A 16,110-nucleotide genomic window follows, 5' to 3' on the forward strand; every position below is an offset into this window, starting at 1 on the left:
CTCAAGAAATCATAGGGAACGATATAATGAGCCAGTGTCATACTCCTACTCTTCATGTGCATTATTCTCTTCTTTTACTTGCATCTTCCTTGTATACTAGGGAACACGCACCACCCTGTGTGCATGCATGCAATGTGCATGTGTACTTTTTAAACCCAAGAAGCTCCCATTCCTGATTAGCCTTAAAAAGCCACCAAAATAAATGTTTGGTAACACATGCTTCTTAATCAAGTTGCATCAGTACACCTCACAATGCCATTTCAGAGTTATGATGCAGTTGGTAATAGCTAAGATTGTACAGTATTCAGAGGTGAAACATTTCTTTCTAAAATAAAAGTATGAGTAACTATCAAATAGCAACACTAACTTACATTATGTCATCAGTTTTGAAGAGGAAATGACCCCACAGATTAATGAGGAATTCTGCCTAGAAGTCAAAGGTATGATATAGTCTTATATTATTAAACAAGAGCTAGATAAGATCTAATCTACTTCAAGCAGCCCAGCCTTTAATAGAGAGAAGAGAAAAAGGCAGCATACTAAGAGTCCATATTTATTTCTGGTGTAACACCAATGAAGCCAACAGAATTTGTTGAAGTTCCCTGTGCCTCAGAGTGCCACATGGCAAGCGCTGCAGGTCATCCTGTAAGGTATGATGGATGGAAAAAGCAATGCCATTTTCCATTCCTATTTAGGAAACATTATACTAAGAAATACAGGAGTGTATCATCTCAGATGATGTCTGTTTATTATTATGTAACAATTGATGTATCAATTCACTAAAAAATTTTACAAATTCAAATATGAACATACTCCAGGAAGTCCTCTGGAATGAAGAAATCAAACTTTCCCAGGAAATTCAATTTTTTTCCATACTGTACATACTGTACATAATAAACATAATTATGCTGTAAATAATAATATAGAAGTAAACACTAAGTTCTACATACAACTTTCTTGAAAAGCAGTCAGAAATTAAATAGGCTATACTTTATTTTTTCAAAACTAGGAGATCATTCATCCATCTGATCAAGTCAGACTTACGGTATTAATCCCCAGACTAGAGATCGTGATTCCCTTATCCTTAGTGCTGACACCAAACACTATAGTGTTCCCAGACCCCCCTGAAGGCACCTTCTAAATAGATGGACATCAATAGATAATGACTGGGAACAGAGCACATAAGTACCTTTTAAAAAAATTAACAAACCTGGATTTTCTTGGACATGAACAATAAGAAGAAATCACCTAGCAGCTGTTTAGAAAATGCATCTAGAAATTTCTCATTCATAGTCTGCTTCTGGCTTTACACTCCATGATGAGGGCCATGATTTACTTGTGATGTCAAGGGGTTTCTACTCTGGGCAAAGTTGTCAGCAACTGAGAGCACTTTGCATTCAGCAGTTTCAGACACTCTGTTCAGTATCTTTAACCCAAGTTCTGCAGTCCTAGAAGAACAAGACCCTTGCCAACAAATGGAGAACGGAGCAGTCCCAGGGAAGAGGGACTAAGGGAGCTGTTAATTTCCCACTATTTCCAGTGCAGGTCTGTGTCACCCTGTTTACATCATGCATCATTCATCTGCTGTGATGAAATGCAACCCTGCGTTTTAAAAAAAGACCTCCGTAACAGTGAGGATACTATATCTGCACGAGAAGTGTTTCACATATTTTCCATGGTCACAAACTGCTCCCACTTCTATTTAAATCTCTGTAGCTCTCTTCGGGGGACATTATTCACTTCAGGAAGTTCATTCAGAAGGTGCTTAGCATAAGAAGAGGAAAAGCCAGCATGGCAGCAGACAGCAACATGGCTCCTGAAAAAAAGCCGAGCTCTACTCCTGCGAAAAGGGCTGTCCACAAGATCCGAATGGCCAGCCTAGTCTTCAGCTTGGCGCGAGGTTGGCAGCAGTGGGTATCTGACCACCACATAAAGCAAGCCCAAGAGCCCTGTGGATGGGTCCCCCCTGCAGAAGACTCATCAGCTCAGCCTGTACAAGAAAGATCCTTCGAAAAATGGCCAATTCCATCTGTCAAGAGGGACCAAGGAAAAAATGACGAAAAATCCTCGGCGAAGGAATCAGTGACAATAAGAGACGCTGAAAAAAATTCAAGGGAATCAGATGAAGCCCTCAAAAAGTTCAGCATTAAAAGCAAAGAGGTGACCAAAACAGTTGTAAGCAAAGCCTACGAACGAGGAGGTGATGTTAGCCTCCTCAGTGAAAGATACGAGAATAACAATAGTAGCTCAGAGATGACCAAGCTCAAAGAAGAATCAACTGCTATTGACAAAATTCTTAGTGGTAAATTATCTCCAACCATAAGGAGAAAATGTTCAAACGTGGTATCAGAGCTGACCAAGGGCTGGAAACAGATGGAACAAGAGGACAAAGAGGGGGCTAAGGAAGAACTGCTGCTTAAGTGTCATGATGACAGCCTGGATGCAGAGGACAGTGGCTATGGGGAAGCAGAGGACAAACTCGAGCAAGACAGTGACCGAGAGGTATCAGCTGTGAGGATTAAACGACCTGTGCCATCTTTGTAAGTAAAATATTTTTATTACATTATCACAAATGGTCAGCAGACCCTGAGAGAGGTACAGGTTTCCATGAGGAAGATGGGGGGAAAAAAATGGTAGGAAATGGTCAAAGAGAAACTACTACTCTTGAAGGGGGAAAAAAAAAAAAAAATCCAGGAAACCTTTCACGTATTTCTCTGTGCTTAAGTAGTTAGTCAACAACATCTGATTATAGTCTTAGGTTTTATGTGCTATATGCATATTAGACGCATGAAGTTATATTTCAAAAATATTAATTATATTTAATTTTAATGCTGGATTTACTGGTTCATCAAAATCTCTACTTAATTCTTAATAGTATTAGTCCGTATTTCAGAATAACAATTTTTACCTCATCAAAAGCCCAGAGCTATTCATTTATTTCAGCAAATGTTAAGTCTAAAGCAATATACTTGACAAATAATATTTCCAAATACTTATTCATTATTTTGCTTAGTATAAATTGTAAATATCCTCAGGAGTAATTTGCAGAGAATGTCCAAAATAGACATTGCAGGAATTACTTTTAAGTACATCTTAGCAAAAGCTGGGTTTGCTGCTTCTCTTTGGAAGCTTTTCATGGATTTGGAATTCATCAAGTCAAAGAATGGAAACTTTCACAGGACCCCAAACATACATTAGAAAGCATCCAGCCTGCCTCGACATCTGAAGGATTGATTTGAATCATGCTATATGTTATAAATCATTTGACAAAAAAGAACATTTGAATCATCAATAGACTCTTCAAATTCAAGGTCTCTCTTCAGGTACACTATCATAAGGGGTGGGGAGGGGGAAATACGTTCATTGAATATGTTGTGGAAGTAGAAGTTCCTGACATACAGACTTCCTTATGCCTGTAAATGGTGCGAAGAAAAAGGAAGCAGAACCTGTTACTTACCTACAGAGTTACTACAGGCTCTACTTAAAATTTTGAACTAAGTAGCAAATTCGTAGCTTCAGACAGTTTTGAGTAATACTTGTTTCAGTAAGAGGCGCAGGCTTGATTACTACATAACAGCAAGCACGTATTAAATTTGGAGCCCAGGTAGCAAACAAGTAGAGTTCAGCCATAGCCATGCAGTCCTGGGGAAGTCCCCCAGGAGAGCAGAGGAACAGCAGTGGCTGGTAGAAATTCTCCAGTTTCCTTTCCCAGAGCTCTCCAGCAGAACCACCTTTCCAGAAGTTGTGCTGTGGCCAGACTTGCCAACGGCCAGATGCCAAACTAATTCATCACTTTCTTGTCAGTAAAAGATTAAAAGATCCGTATGCCCCATGCTGCAAGATGGGAAACCGTAGGCAGCTGTTACAGACACAACACGCTGTTTGCTCCAGTCCTCTGTTTTACAAACTTGGTAATTCCCCGGAACAAAGACAGCAGAAAGGAACGTGTGGTTGAGCCTGACCTGTTTCGGTGTAAAACCTCACATCTAGCTGTAACACTGCGATGAAGGAGAGCACAGGCTCCGAGGCCAGTGCGCACTGAGCCGTGCCCGAGGCGCAGCCCACGTGCTGCCCGCCGGCTTCGCTGGGCGGGGAGGGCAGCGGGAGGCATAGCTTGAACCAAGGCAGGGTTCCGCAGAGCTCGTCTGCCCGAGCCCGCAGGGATGGAAGAGGCTGGCACCAGGACATGGGTTCCTACCAGGAGCCATCCCGTGGTGGTGCCCGAGGCTCCGCTGCTTCGACTCTGCGTCCATCACCCGCACACATGCAACGCGAGCGCGAGCTGAGCACAAGGCAATTTGAGACAAGAAGGCAGGACTTTCACCCACCCGATTAGCCGGTGTGTAAAGGACTAGCAAGGCAGAAGGAATCAGAGGATTAGGGCCAGTATGTTCATACCATATGCTAATTGCCATTTCAGAAATAAAAAACTGGGACTAGCACTGATGAAAATGCCAAAAGACTTCGTGATTCCTCTGCAGACAGGCAGGCAGGCTGTACCATTCCCACTGCTCAGGTTTTATACCTCACTACTAATGAGCATTTACTTTGACCAACATCAGACTATGACTAACATAGTAATGGATTTCAACCATACGGTACTTTTTAGCACAGCTATCTGAACACACACAGTTATTTTAACTATTCAGACTGGGGATTAGAATGATGCTTTGTTGTGCAGCTGACCAGTCACCTACCACAAGGAGCAAATGGTTAATAGCCAAACTGAAAAACGCTCTCTCAGTAACCTAGAGCTTGAAAGTTTGTGGCCCCTGCTTTTGGGAGAGACCGTGTGCACTGTCTTTTGACAGAAGTTAGGACCTCAAAACAAAGATTTCACACATACACTGGGGAAAGGAGATACATTTGCAGCAGATATTATCTGTAAATAACCTCAATTAAAACAAATTGCTCACTTTAAAATGCTGTAGTAGAAACAAAATAGCTATCTTTCTGTTAAACTTCACATATATTTTCCCCATATGTCTAATTTAATGCTGCTACCTAGGAAAAAACTGATTAGCCATATTTACTGAGGTGCAAATGATTGAAATAACACCCTCTATGTTACTCACAGCTATCTATCTCTTCCACTGAAATCTGACGCAGAAGTAATTTTCTGCACTTACAGTGCTATTATCAGGACTGGATTTTTTAACTACTCATTTTAAAAAATTTATTTTATAGCCTCAGAATATATTATTTCAGCCTGCTGAAATGAACCTGTCAGCATGGCTTAATCTTCTTCAAAAAGGCCATAAGTACATGGTTGTTAAAGCAAATCTCCCATTTTCCTCTCTATATTCCAGGAAAAAAAGCACCTAGTACCAGTATGTTTTTTTCCTTGCATCAGCACCGTCATCATTTCAAGCTGCAATATTTACTGGAATAAGGTTGCTTCCTTAGCAGAAGGCATGTTAATGCCTACAGACCTAATTTGTTCCTGCTTAGGAGCCTAAGGGGCGCAACAGTGATATGAAACTCAAAACATTAAAAAGGAATCCATACTTTTCCCCTACTGGAAGGATTGTAGGGAACACAGACATTGTCCTCCTAGAAGTTCAGGATGCATTTAGGGTGATCATTGTGGTTAACAGGTGAACTTACTTGATTACTTCAGGTGAAGCACTTCTTACAGTGGGTTAACGCTCACAGCCTTCATTTTGGATCCACGATCCATTGTGTAGCTACTGGACAAACATGAAAAAATGCCTCTACATGTATACAGTTTACTGTGTTAACTTGTCATTAAGCTAAACAGTGGGGAAAATTGCACTTCAGCCATCAGAAATGGTTAAATTAGAAGATGCGTTAAAAAAACCCCATAGTAACAGTAAGGTTTTTCCAAACCCACACGGGGCACGATAAAAGCAAACGGATAGATAAGATGGTGTTTTTCTTAACCACTGAGAAGACGATTAGGATAAGAAAGGTGATAATAGTATTCAGCTAGAAAAGAGAATTAAAGGTTTCAGTAGGAAAAGAAGAGAATACTTACTAGACTGTTAAATAAAAAGAGGTAACAAAGCCTTTACAGAGTTATACTCGCTCACTTGGCTTCTTTCCCCTCAACCTGGGGAACTGAAGCTCCAGGACCTTCTCAGGGGTCATGGCCCTTGGAGAGAAGGGGGAGCAGCTGGCTGTGGCTGAGGGATAAGCTCTCCATGATGGGATCTGCTCATCAGCTCCACTGAGACCGTTGGTACCACTTCTCCTAAGCAATTTTGATTCACTTAGAGTTCCCCCCTGCCCCCTTCACTGATACCTTCCCACGTGAAAAGCTGGGAAGCAATCAATCTGAGCTTCAGCTGGCATTAGGACTGTGCTGGCACAGGGTTTCTCTGGCTTTTGGGAGGTCCGTAGGTTTCAGGAGACAAATTGCTTTGCGTAACCAAACCCTGTGCCATGGTTCCTCTGGGCAATGAAGCCACAATTCAGGGCAAGGGGCAAAGGATCACAGCTTTCTCTTTCTCTGTATGACAACAGCTTATAGACAGGAGGACTTAGTTTATCATTGGGAAACAAAATTGTCTAGCTTTACCCCACTGTTATACTTCAATGCTTTCCTGCCAACACCTACCTATTAATCATTTACACGCACAAAACCACAGGTACTACACACTGCCTACTCTCAGGATGCTCTGCAGTCACACCACAGAAGAAAGGTGCGCTTACCCAGCAACACTACGTGCTCATTTCTTCTGATGCCTTTTACGATATTGATGGGGAAGAGGATTTTGGAGCTTTTTGAAGCTCTCAATATAGCTAAGCCAAGCTAATGGCAACTCCACAGCTACAAGAGTGGTCCTGCTCTCCTACCCCTGGCACTAAGCGTCTGTACTTTTTGCTCTAGCACTATAGTGCTGCCCAGTACTGGCATCCTTCTGGTGCACAGACCTGAACTGGGGACATCTCTATCATTCCTATTCTCTTTCAACAAGCTTAGTGGAAAACAAAGGAATGTCCAAATAGCAGGGAAACAAAATTTTCTGCAGGTTTGCAGTCCTCTGTACGGTTTTGCTAACTGTATTTTGGTTCTCCAGTGTTACTGTTAATATTCAGCTGACATTACCGAGGAGGTTTCAGAGCAGCCTTCTGGGGAGTAAAAATATTAGAAAACAAATTACTTTGGCACAGCCACAGCACAACATACTCCCTAGCCAAGCTCTGTACAGACACAATGACAGGATGTGGACAGCACAGAGACCAGCTCAGATGATCTATAGCTGCTCCCCCCCAACATGCAGGATTGGCCACCAGAGGAAAGAGCATCAACAATTTGCCTGCCTGGAGTCATCCAGCACTATGATGTTGCTACGCACACACGCACACACACACAAAATCAGTAAGACCTCTGAAGGTCTTTCCTCAACCTTTGACCTTGACACAAATCTTAGCAGCCCTAAGTTTCTTTCAGGCTTGTACCCTGCCAGTGGGAATATGAATTTTGTACATAAGCGTAGGCAGAGCTACTGTACTCTGTTAGATTTTTTTTGTTGTTTTAAACATCGACATCTATTACAGGGGACAGATTTTTTATAGACACTACCCTCTGTTTTTCAGCCAAGAATAGCTGAGGACCCAGTCCATACACTTACAGCGATTGTCATCTATAACGTCAGGGCAGGCAGATTTCAGGCTCTGCTAGGCAGGCAGAAATGGGGAGCTGCAAGGCTGACCAAAGGTATAGAAAGTGCAGGTAATCAGCAACATATCGTTTTGCCCCCCTACAGCATTAAGTCATTCTGGGCAAAAGTTTGTCAAAATGGGCTGAAGTCTAGGCTGGAGGATAGTAATGTAGACAAGAGCAAGCTGTGATCAGCAAATTTGCTTTTGAGTGCAAACTGGAACACGGACTAAAAAGAACTAATTCAGAAGCAGTGAACTCGTGCCACCTGGTGGTTAGCATCTCGTCTGGAAAAACACGGTAACCAAGTTAATGGAAGAGATTAGTAGTGGAACTGTGTAATTAAATGATGAAGTGCAAAGCTCAAATGCCCTTTTTCTTTCTTCCAGCGCAAGCAGGTTTGGCGAAGCAGCAAGCACCAAAGCCCACAGGACCTACAGCCCCGTTAACAGCCTGAAGGACAGATGGCAAGAATGGGCCGACCAGCACATCATAACGCAGAAGCTGAATCCCTTCAGCGAGGAATTTGACCACGAGCTGGCCATGTCCACGCGCCTGCACAAAGGCGATGAAGGCTACGGCCGTCCAAAGGAAGGAACCAAAACTGCTGAAAGGGCCAAGAGGGCCGAGGCCCACATCCACCGGGAGATTAGAGACATGTGCTTCATCATTGAATCAATGGCTAAGCCACGGCCCAACGGCAAGATCCAAGTCACATTTGGGGAACTCTTCGAGAGATACGTTCGTATTTCGGATAAGGTTGTTGGGATTCTCATGAGAGCCAGGAAACATGGGCTGGTGGACTTTGAGGGAGAAATGTTATGGCAAGGAAGGGATGATAATGTCATAATTACTTTATTAAAATAAGCATGCTACAACAAGAGCAACTTGTTTTGGAAAACCTTCCTCCACTTCTCCCTTGCTATTAGCGTTTGCACATTTTGAATACAAGATTCCCCCCGTTCACCTGCACAGAAAAGACATTGAGCGTTTTTCTGCATACGTATTTTATAACTACTGCATGATAACACAAGCATCCAAATGGATTTTTCTCTGTACCAGGAGGGCTTGCAGGACAATTCAGTTAATTACTACATGAAAAATAGAGAGAAAAATCTATATTGAATGTAAAGCAGCTGAATATAGAAACCCAGTATATAGCAGTATAAACAGCTACAAATAAATTCCAATTTTTACTTGTTCTTACACTCAAGATCTTCCCAACTATTTAAAATGGGATATTAGGAATATAAAACATGCCAGATCAGAAGCCGAACGACAATATAAACTCAGACCAAGTTTTTGATCTGTGAAAGTGATCTTGTGCATGTATTTCCTAATTAATCCATTTAAATGCAAGTAAAAATAGTTTTATTTGACCACAGAGTCAAGGATACCACATTTGTTTCCTTTACAAACAGGATATGCAAATACTACTGCAGTATTATCTTGTGACAAGTATTGACACAACTTTATCTTACATATCACATACAAACTAAGACAAAATCCTTCTTTTTATAAATGAAGTTTTATGTTTCATATATTTATATAACTAATTTATTAGATAGTTTCATATTTAGACTTAAGGATGTTGGAGAGAAAACACCCAATAGAATGTAATGCACAAAAAAGTTTTGAATAGATAGCCACATAAAAAATACCTCCTATGGAACGTTGTGCAATGTATCATCTCATTATGTATGTAAATACGGTTCTTATAAACACAGGGGAAAATAACATGTAACATAAAAACCAGTCAAGTACTTGTACTGTTGTGTATAGTAAAAGAGTGATTACAATCAGCATCTTCCATTGAAATGTACTTCTGTGAGAAAAGATACAGAAACAGTGTTCATAACTAAAATCAACTAACTTTAAGGAAAATCGTGTTTCACATTACACAAACACTGGCCTATTTTTTAAAGCATTTGTCGTTTGCATCATTGTGACGTCACTGAAAAAAAAATGTTTCAGTCCAGGTGATGCTGAAGGAGTAAATGATAATGAACTAATACTTCTAGGTCTTAAAATTGTTTGTATAACACACAAATCTGTAAGGTCTATAATGCTTACTGGATTATACAGATCACTGTCTTTCTAAACTAGTACTGTAGTTTAATAGCTATCCTGGTAAAAGTGTGCTTCACATGAAAAGCATGTTTCAGAGCAAGATGCCTGGACAAGTAATTTCTATAATGAAAAATAAATGTTTTTTTTTCCCTTAAGATTCTTTCAAACTGAAAGAGCAAAAATCTTCTTACAGAAGAAAAGGTATATGAACATCTCTGTGATAAAGCAAGTATTGCTAACTTCTTATGAGAGTACAGGTATTCCAGTTTGAAACTCCAATGAACACATAAATCAAATACTTTATAAGTCAGTAATACAAGAACTGATTACTACGCCTATTGTAAGTCTACGTAAATCATTAATATTTTAGGCATAGTTATATGTTGTGAATCTAAGGAAGAAAAAAATTAATTATAAGATGGATTCAGTGGAACTTATTTAACAACGTTTTCTTGAGATCTCTCAGGCTACTCAAGTTGACCTCTAAGTGTAATGCTTACATATCAGAATATTTACATATATATTCTTACCTTATTCTCTACGTCTTTATATAATGATCTTTACAGCTGTCTAAATTGTCTTGAGGAAATTTGTTGTCAAAGGAATACATAAACTATAAATAAAATCCTTGATTATTTCTTGGGTTATTCTCCCACACACTAGAGAAGAAATATGTGTGCATATTCTGTGAAGTAAAACATCAATAAGTTTTTTCACAATATTAAGTACATTCTCCTGTTCACAGGCAGTTAAAATATTTCCCTGTGAAGGTTTCTCTGTCCAAAGCACCAGAACAAGATTCCAGAGTGCACGGAAATGAAACAATTCTTATACAAAATACCCGTACAAAGAATACACACTAAAGGCACATAAGTGTTAAGTGAATTACGTCTTTCTGCTCACGAGAACTCTCATCCTACCACAGGACAACACAGCAGAGATACAGTTCACCACAGATGTTTTTTTCAGTGTTATGTTCATGTGTGACTTAAAGCCCAAGAGCACCTCACCATTGTAAGAGGAATCAATCATGTACATCTACTTTCATGCACTGACCCGAGACAGTAGGAGTGATGTACTTTTGTACTGAAACACTCAAACCATAGTATACCACTAAGAGGTGCATTTCGGTATTATGCACGTTTACAGCAAGTAATAAGAGCTTGTGCTTTGCTATGAAGTCTATGCCATCTACTACTTCACCTTCAGGGAAACATCTGGAATACAACTAGGCATGTACTGCTGAAGTAGGAATCAAAACAACTTTCCTGGTTTAGGTCTTGAGCCAACAAATTAGCCTGTAGAAACTGAAGAATAAATTAAGTTTTTCCACTTCTTCCTACCTGTTTGACAGAAACATGGAAGTTTGAGTGCCTCTTCTACTTTATCTTCTACTTGCTGATCACTGTGTCTAATGAAGAAATCATTACACGAAAGGCAGGCAGCAATTGTTGCCAACAATTTTCATTCACGAGAGCCATCTCTGCCTTGCTGCATGCCTACTGACAAAAAAGGCTTGGCTGACTGGATCACAAGCAGATTTAGCTCTGGCATTTTACTGCCCCATACGATGGAGGGAAGTAGACACCTGACTTGGACTGAATAAACCTTTGGCATTCTCAAATGCAGCCATCTTCCTCCAGGTTCATTAGGGCAAGTTAAGCATTTACTTTGGAGGCAACAATTGCTCCCGGCACAGTCTTAATGTTTGAAATTTAGGCATATCTGCACCTAAGTTAATGCTGAGATTCATAGAAGTTTCATCCACTTAAAACATTTGCAAGCAACAGATTATTGACATTTTACTTTTCTGCAGGCTCCTGTATGCCCACCAGAAGTCACTGTGGACAAGACTACACTTCAACAGTTTCATATAATGCATGTACTAATACTGGGGGCAAGAGAGGCAAGGACAGACATAAGCTGCAGGGCAAACTCCTCAGCTGACTGTAATTCAGTGACAGAGGAGATGGGGAACCTTCCCATTTTCTCCTTTACGGAACATAGCAGAGAATTGAACTCTAACTTTTATTCAAACACGTTAAGCAACAGAACAGACCAGTGGCACTCTGCTTCTTGAATCTCAAGATTTCATTTAGCTGATATCTTCTTGCATATTGAAACACCCAGACATATGTGCACTTATACTTACCATATAGGATAAAACCAAGATTACAGGTTTAGAGAAAGGTAACATTAGATCAATTGACGGGGGGAAAAAGATGTGCGGGGGGGGGGGCAGGGAGGAAGACTACCCTTCAAACTCACAAGCCCTCTTCAAATCTCTCCTTGCCTTTCAATCCTTAGATCAGCTCTGTAACAATGTAATCACTACTATACATCATAAATCTATAGCTCACTGCAGATAACTTCTTAAGCCTCCCATTCATAGTCATCCCAATGCAGTGTTAAACTTTATGCAACAACAACAAAAAACCCAAACCAAAACTTTTTCCATTTTTCCAATCAAAATATTTATTTCCAATCGGGTATATGAAAACCACACACATGATATGACTAATGATTTGCTTCATGCTGTCCTCCATCACTTACCTTTGAGTAGGCAGTATCATGCAAAGCCTTGTGAAGTATGGAAAGTACTTACAGTTTTTGTGTAAGAGAAATATTAAATATTGATATCATTATATAACTTATGATGTATGGAAGTGTTTCATGTAGGTTAAATGTTTTATAACCTTTTTTTACATAAAGATGTGTGACAAGTTTATCCATGCAAAGTAGGTGGAGAAAATAAATCTGAATACATTAAAAAACAACTAAACAAAAGTACTCCATAAATTATCTAGCCTAACTCTCCTACTATATTGTAACTTACATTCCTGTGAAACTAGAGTGACTTAAATTCTAAGCAGTAAGATGATAAAGGTCAGAAACTGCTTTACTAAAGCAGTCTATGTAGATTTTATTTAAGACCTGCTTTCCTATTTCTGACTGGCTTCAAAAATAAAACCCTGAACCTTTCAGATAAAGTGAGAGACTCTTAGTTACTCTCATGGTAGCTTAGCACATTATTTTCTTAAATACTGTATTCACCCCCAAAATGTTTTATTTAAAACAAATTTCCTTCTGATAAATAATATTTCCCTCATTTTCCTGTCTGAGACTTGTGTTGCTCTTGCAAGGGTTGTGTAGTTTGCTAGGAAAGCGAAGTTCCTTCCTTGGTATTGAAAAACTTGCCTCCTCTTCTGTAGGAACTGTGAGGTACATTTTCCATATTCTGAATATGGAAAATGAATCCTTTCATCCTTAAGTGACAGCATGGAATTTGTATCAGAAGAAATAAATTTTACTTTCAAACCTTTGTATTTTTTCAAGCCTTAAAACAGTTGCTGCAGTGGCTTGAAGCGAGTGGATGGTTCACTGGATGTGTATCCCACCTGCTGGAAATCAGATCCCTCCTCCATGGCAGTAATTCCTTCTTTAAAAGGTTTCTGTGCAGCCAGGGTTCAGTATGACAGCTCATTTTTAAAACAAGGGAATGCTACTGAAATAAAATTAGCTGTAGTGGAAAGTATAACATTGGTGGTGAGATGTTCAATCATCACTAATCACAGAACAAATATTAACAAGCCCTGTTACCACAGCTACTTCACCTGCTAATGTGGTAGACATTGCACCACACCAACATACCAACTAAAGTCACTCTTGCCACCACAAGGTACACTGAAAGTAGTTTAGTATTCAACAGCATGTGTACTACTAGCAGCGTATCTACTACAACAGAAATTCAACAAGGATTACAAAGCTTGCCTGATAAGCAGGACAGCAGAAAGCAGAGCTTAAACAGACCTGACATTGGTGATACTGCAGTGGGACAGCCAGCAGGACCACTTTGGTTTGTACATAGCACACGAAGTATACACCATTCACTCAGCTGGACTCTCTCTCTCTCTGCTCCAGTACCACAGTGTAGCTCTATTTCATATTGCAGTAGCATGTACTCTTAGGGGGAGAAAGAGTAGAGGTTTGTTCCCTTAATTGAGTTCCCTATTGCTGTGACAATAGTAAAACACCCTGATGACGTGTTCATTTACAAAGGAAGAACATGAAAGTGAGATTTAAGATTCAAGTCCTGAATGAGAAATACCGAGGAGTATCCAAATCAAGATTATTCTTTTTTTTTAATTTGAAATTGAGTGACTAGTAAATGTTTTTACTCCTCTTCAAAGACTGGATTTTATGCAGACATGCTAACTCCCATATAAGAAAAAAAAAATCTAATGTAGTATATATAGGTGAGCAGGAAGATGCAAGCACAAGCCATACATTAACATAAACAGAATTTAGAGCTGAAAGATGACATGGTAAGAATCCTAGGTATCCGCGCAAAACATCAAGTTAGTCAATGAATACATCCGAGTACTGTATGCTGAGACAGAGTCTTCTGGCACCAAACTCATTCAAAATGTAGCTCATAAAGCCTTCAGCATATGTCAAACCTCAACTCTTTACAATCAGAAGCAAACCTTGCCAGGAAAGATGGAAAGGAATTACACTGCAGAAAATTCATATTGAATTGAAGGCAGGAGGTACATCAAGACAGTGCCTGCTACTGAAGATCTTCTGTGCTATTATATAATTCTTCAAAGTATAACTCTTTGTAAAATTCTTCACAGTAGCATTTAAAATCTAAAATAGGCTTTATTTGCAATACGAGCTTAGGACAGAGGCTAAGCACTTGAATTAATGGGTTTTGTCAGCAAGGATAATCTGAGACTTTTTTTTTTCCCCTCTTGAAAATGGCTGAAGACAGTGTATTTCACTCTCGCCGCTTCCCACTGGGCTTTCAAAAACCAAAAATCCCGAAAAGGATGAGCAAATGCTTCCTATAAATTCATGATATGAATTTATATAATATGAAAAGAACAGCAATAATCTGCATTTGTGCTTCTAAGTAAACTAAAACTTTAAAATAAACTCCAACTCAAGTTTATTTTTACGTATATTTAGATTTATTTGCTATACATCACTGTGACCTTATAGTACTTAAAATCCATAAGAGGATTTTTTTGTTGTTGTAATAATCAGTCTTAACTCCACAAAGACAATAATACTGCTGTGGAAGACCAAAGGGGAGAAAAGCCATTTCAATTTATTTACAGTTCCTTATTTTGTAAACATTTAGTCTACACATTGCACTAAGTTCTAATAAGGATAAAGAGCTATACATAGAGACAGGAAACAAAGTCCTGTATTTCTATTCATATTGAGCATTAGCATATTATAGATGAAACATCTGCCCTTTCTCATTACCATAGCAGTAAGCTGTCTTCAAATAAGTTTTTAAAACTTTCCAGAGATGTAAATATTTTGAAGTAATATACAACTACATCTACTTAAGCCAACCCATTTGGCTTTTATTCCATTTCTAGAATAATTTAAAGTGCTATAAGCAACCCGTCAATCAACAATTTTCTATAATAACAAAACTACTTTAAACATTAATTTACAAGATAATATACAATGTTCATCTGAAATAGCTGAAATTTCAGCACAAAGTCAGTCACTGTCACACTTAACAGCAATTTTTTTGTTTTGTTTTTTTTTTTGTTGTTGTTGTTTTGTTTTTGCAGAACATAGAATAAAAGCTTTGAAACAAACAGTTTTGTTGAGCTGTTATTGCCACAATGGCTTATCAATTTTCCTACAAAAGTGGACAAGAGCTACTGGAACTGTATTCTAGCCTGTCATTTTTTTTTTGAGGTCACATGACAGTAAGTTTGCATATTCCACAAGTCTACTGAATTACAATATTGTCTACCTATAGTACATTATCTCATTTTAATCGGAGCTGGTGCTAACTGTAAATTTACAACATAGACCCACTCAAAAACATCACAACTATTTTTTTTCTTTGGACAGGAATAAGCTATATTCTTGGAGTTGATGTGCTACACAGCTACAACAGTATAACAGTATATATCTGACACTTTATGTTGAAGAAAGATGCATCTGTTTCTGTACTTTTAATGCCCTACTATAGCTACAAATTGTTCACCGAGTTTTGCTTGCTTTAGCCTTTTATTTCTGTGGAAGTATCATATTCTTACATTCCTTGCTATTTTATAAGTCCTTGCCACGTAGCTCAATATTGTCAGTATTTGTCCCAAACCTGCAGATCATTAACAGCACGTGCAAAACACTCTAATACAATCAGCATGCAGCTAGAACACGTATTAACTGACTTTTTTCTAAACATGAACAATAAACAAGACAAGTGGCACTGTTGACTTTGGATATCTTCTAACTTCACCATATGTGTACTGGTATGTATTAAGAAGGAATGCTAGGCTTCTCATCTATTCGTGGCACCATATGAATTAACCCATCATTGGTCCAGACCAATCTATGCAGTACTGCTGCCAAATACCCACACGCAGCTTTCTTATATA

The 16,110-nt window shown here is 39.1% G+C and overlaps 1 protein-coding gene across 1 annotated transcript; it reads left to right on the plus strand.

Annotated features, from left to right (window-relative positions):
- Window positions 1-1,791: 1,791 nt before the first annotated feature.
- Window positions 1,792-8,715, plus strand: ABRA (actin-binding Rho activating protein). The gene is made up of 2 exons (XM_009574673.1): window positions 1,792-2,540; window positions 8,017-8,715. Exons 1-2 carry the CDS (start codon window positions 1,792-1,794, stop codon window positions 8,492-8,494), a joined length of 1,227 nt encoding a protein of 408 aa, XP_009572968.1. The 3' UTR covers window positions 8,495-8,715.
- Window positions 8,716-16,110: the final 7,395 nt, after the last annotated feature.

The sequence above is a fragment of the Fulmarus glacialis genome, unplaced genomic scaffold (assembly GCF_000690835.1).
Source record: "Fulmarus glacialis isolate BGI_N327 unplaced genomic scaffold, ASM69083v1 scaffold8903, whole genome shotgun sequence".
In the NCBI taxonomy this organism is placed as follows: domain Eukaryota; kingdom Metazoa; phylum Chordata; class Aves; order Procellariiformes; family Procellariidae; genus Fulmarus; species Fulmarus glacialis.

Bases quoted from the DNA above. Each gene is read 5' to 3' on its own strand.
- ABRA (XM_009574673.1), top strand. From the start codon at position 1,792: ATGGCAGCAGACAGCAACATGGCTCCTGAAAAAAAGCCGAGCTCTACT. The intron at 2,541-8,016 runs GTAAGTAAAATA...TCTTTCTTCCAG, and splicing joins AAACGACCTGTGCCATCTTT to CGCAAGCAGGTTTGGCGAAG.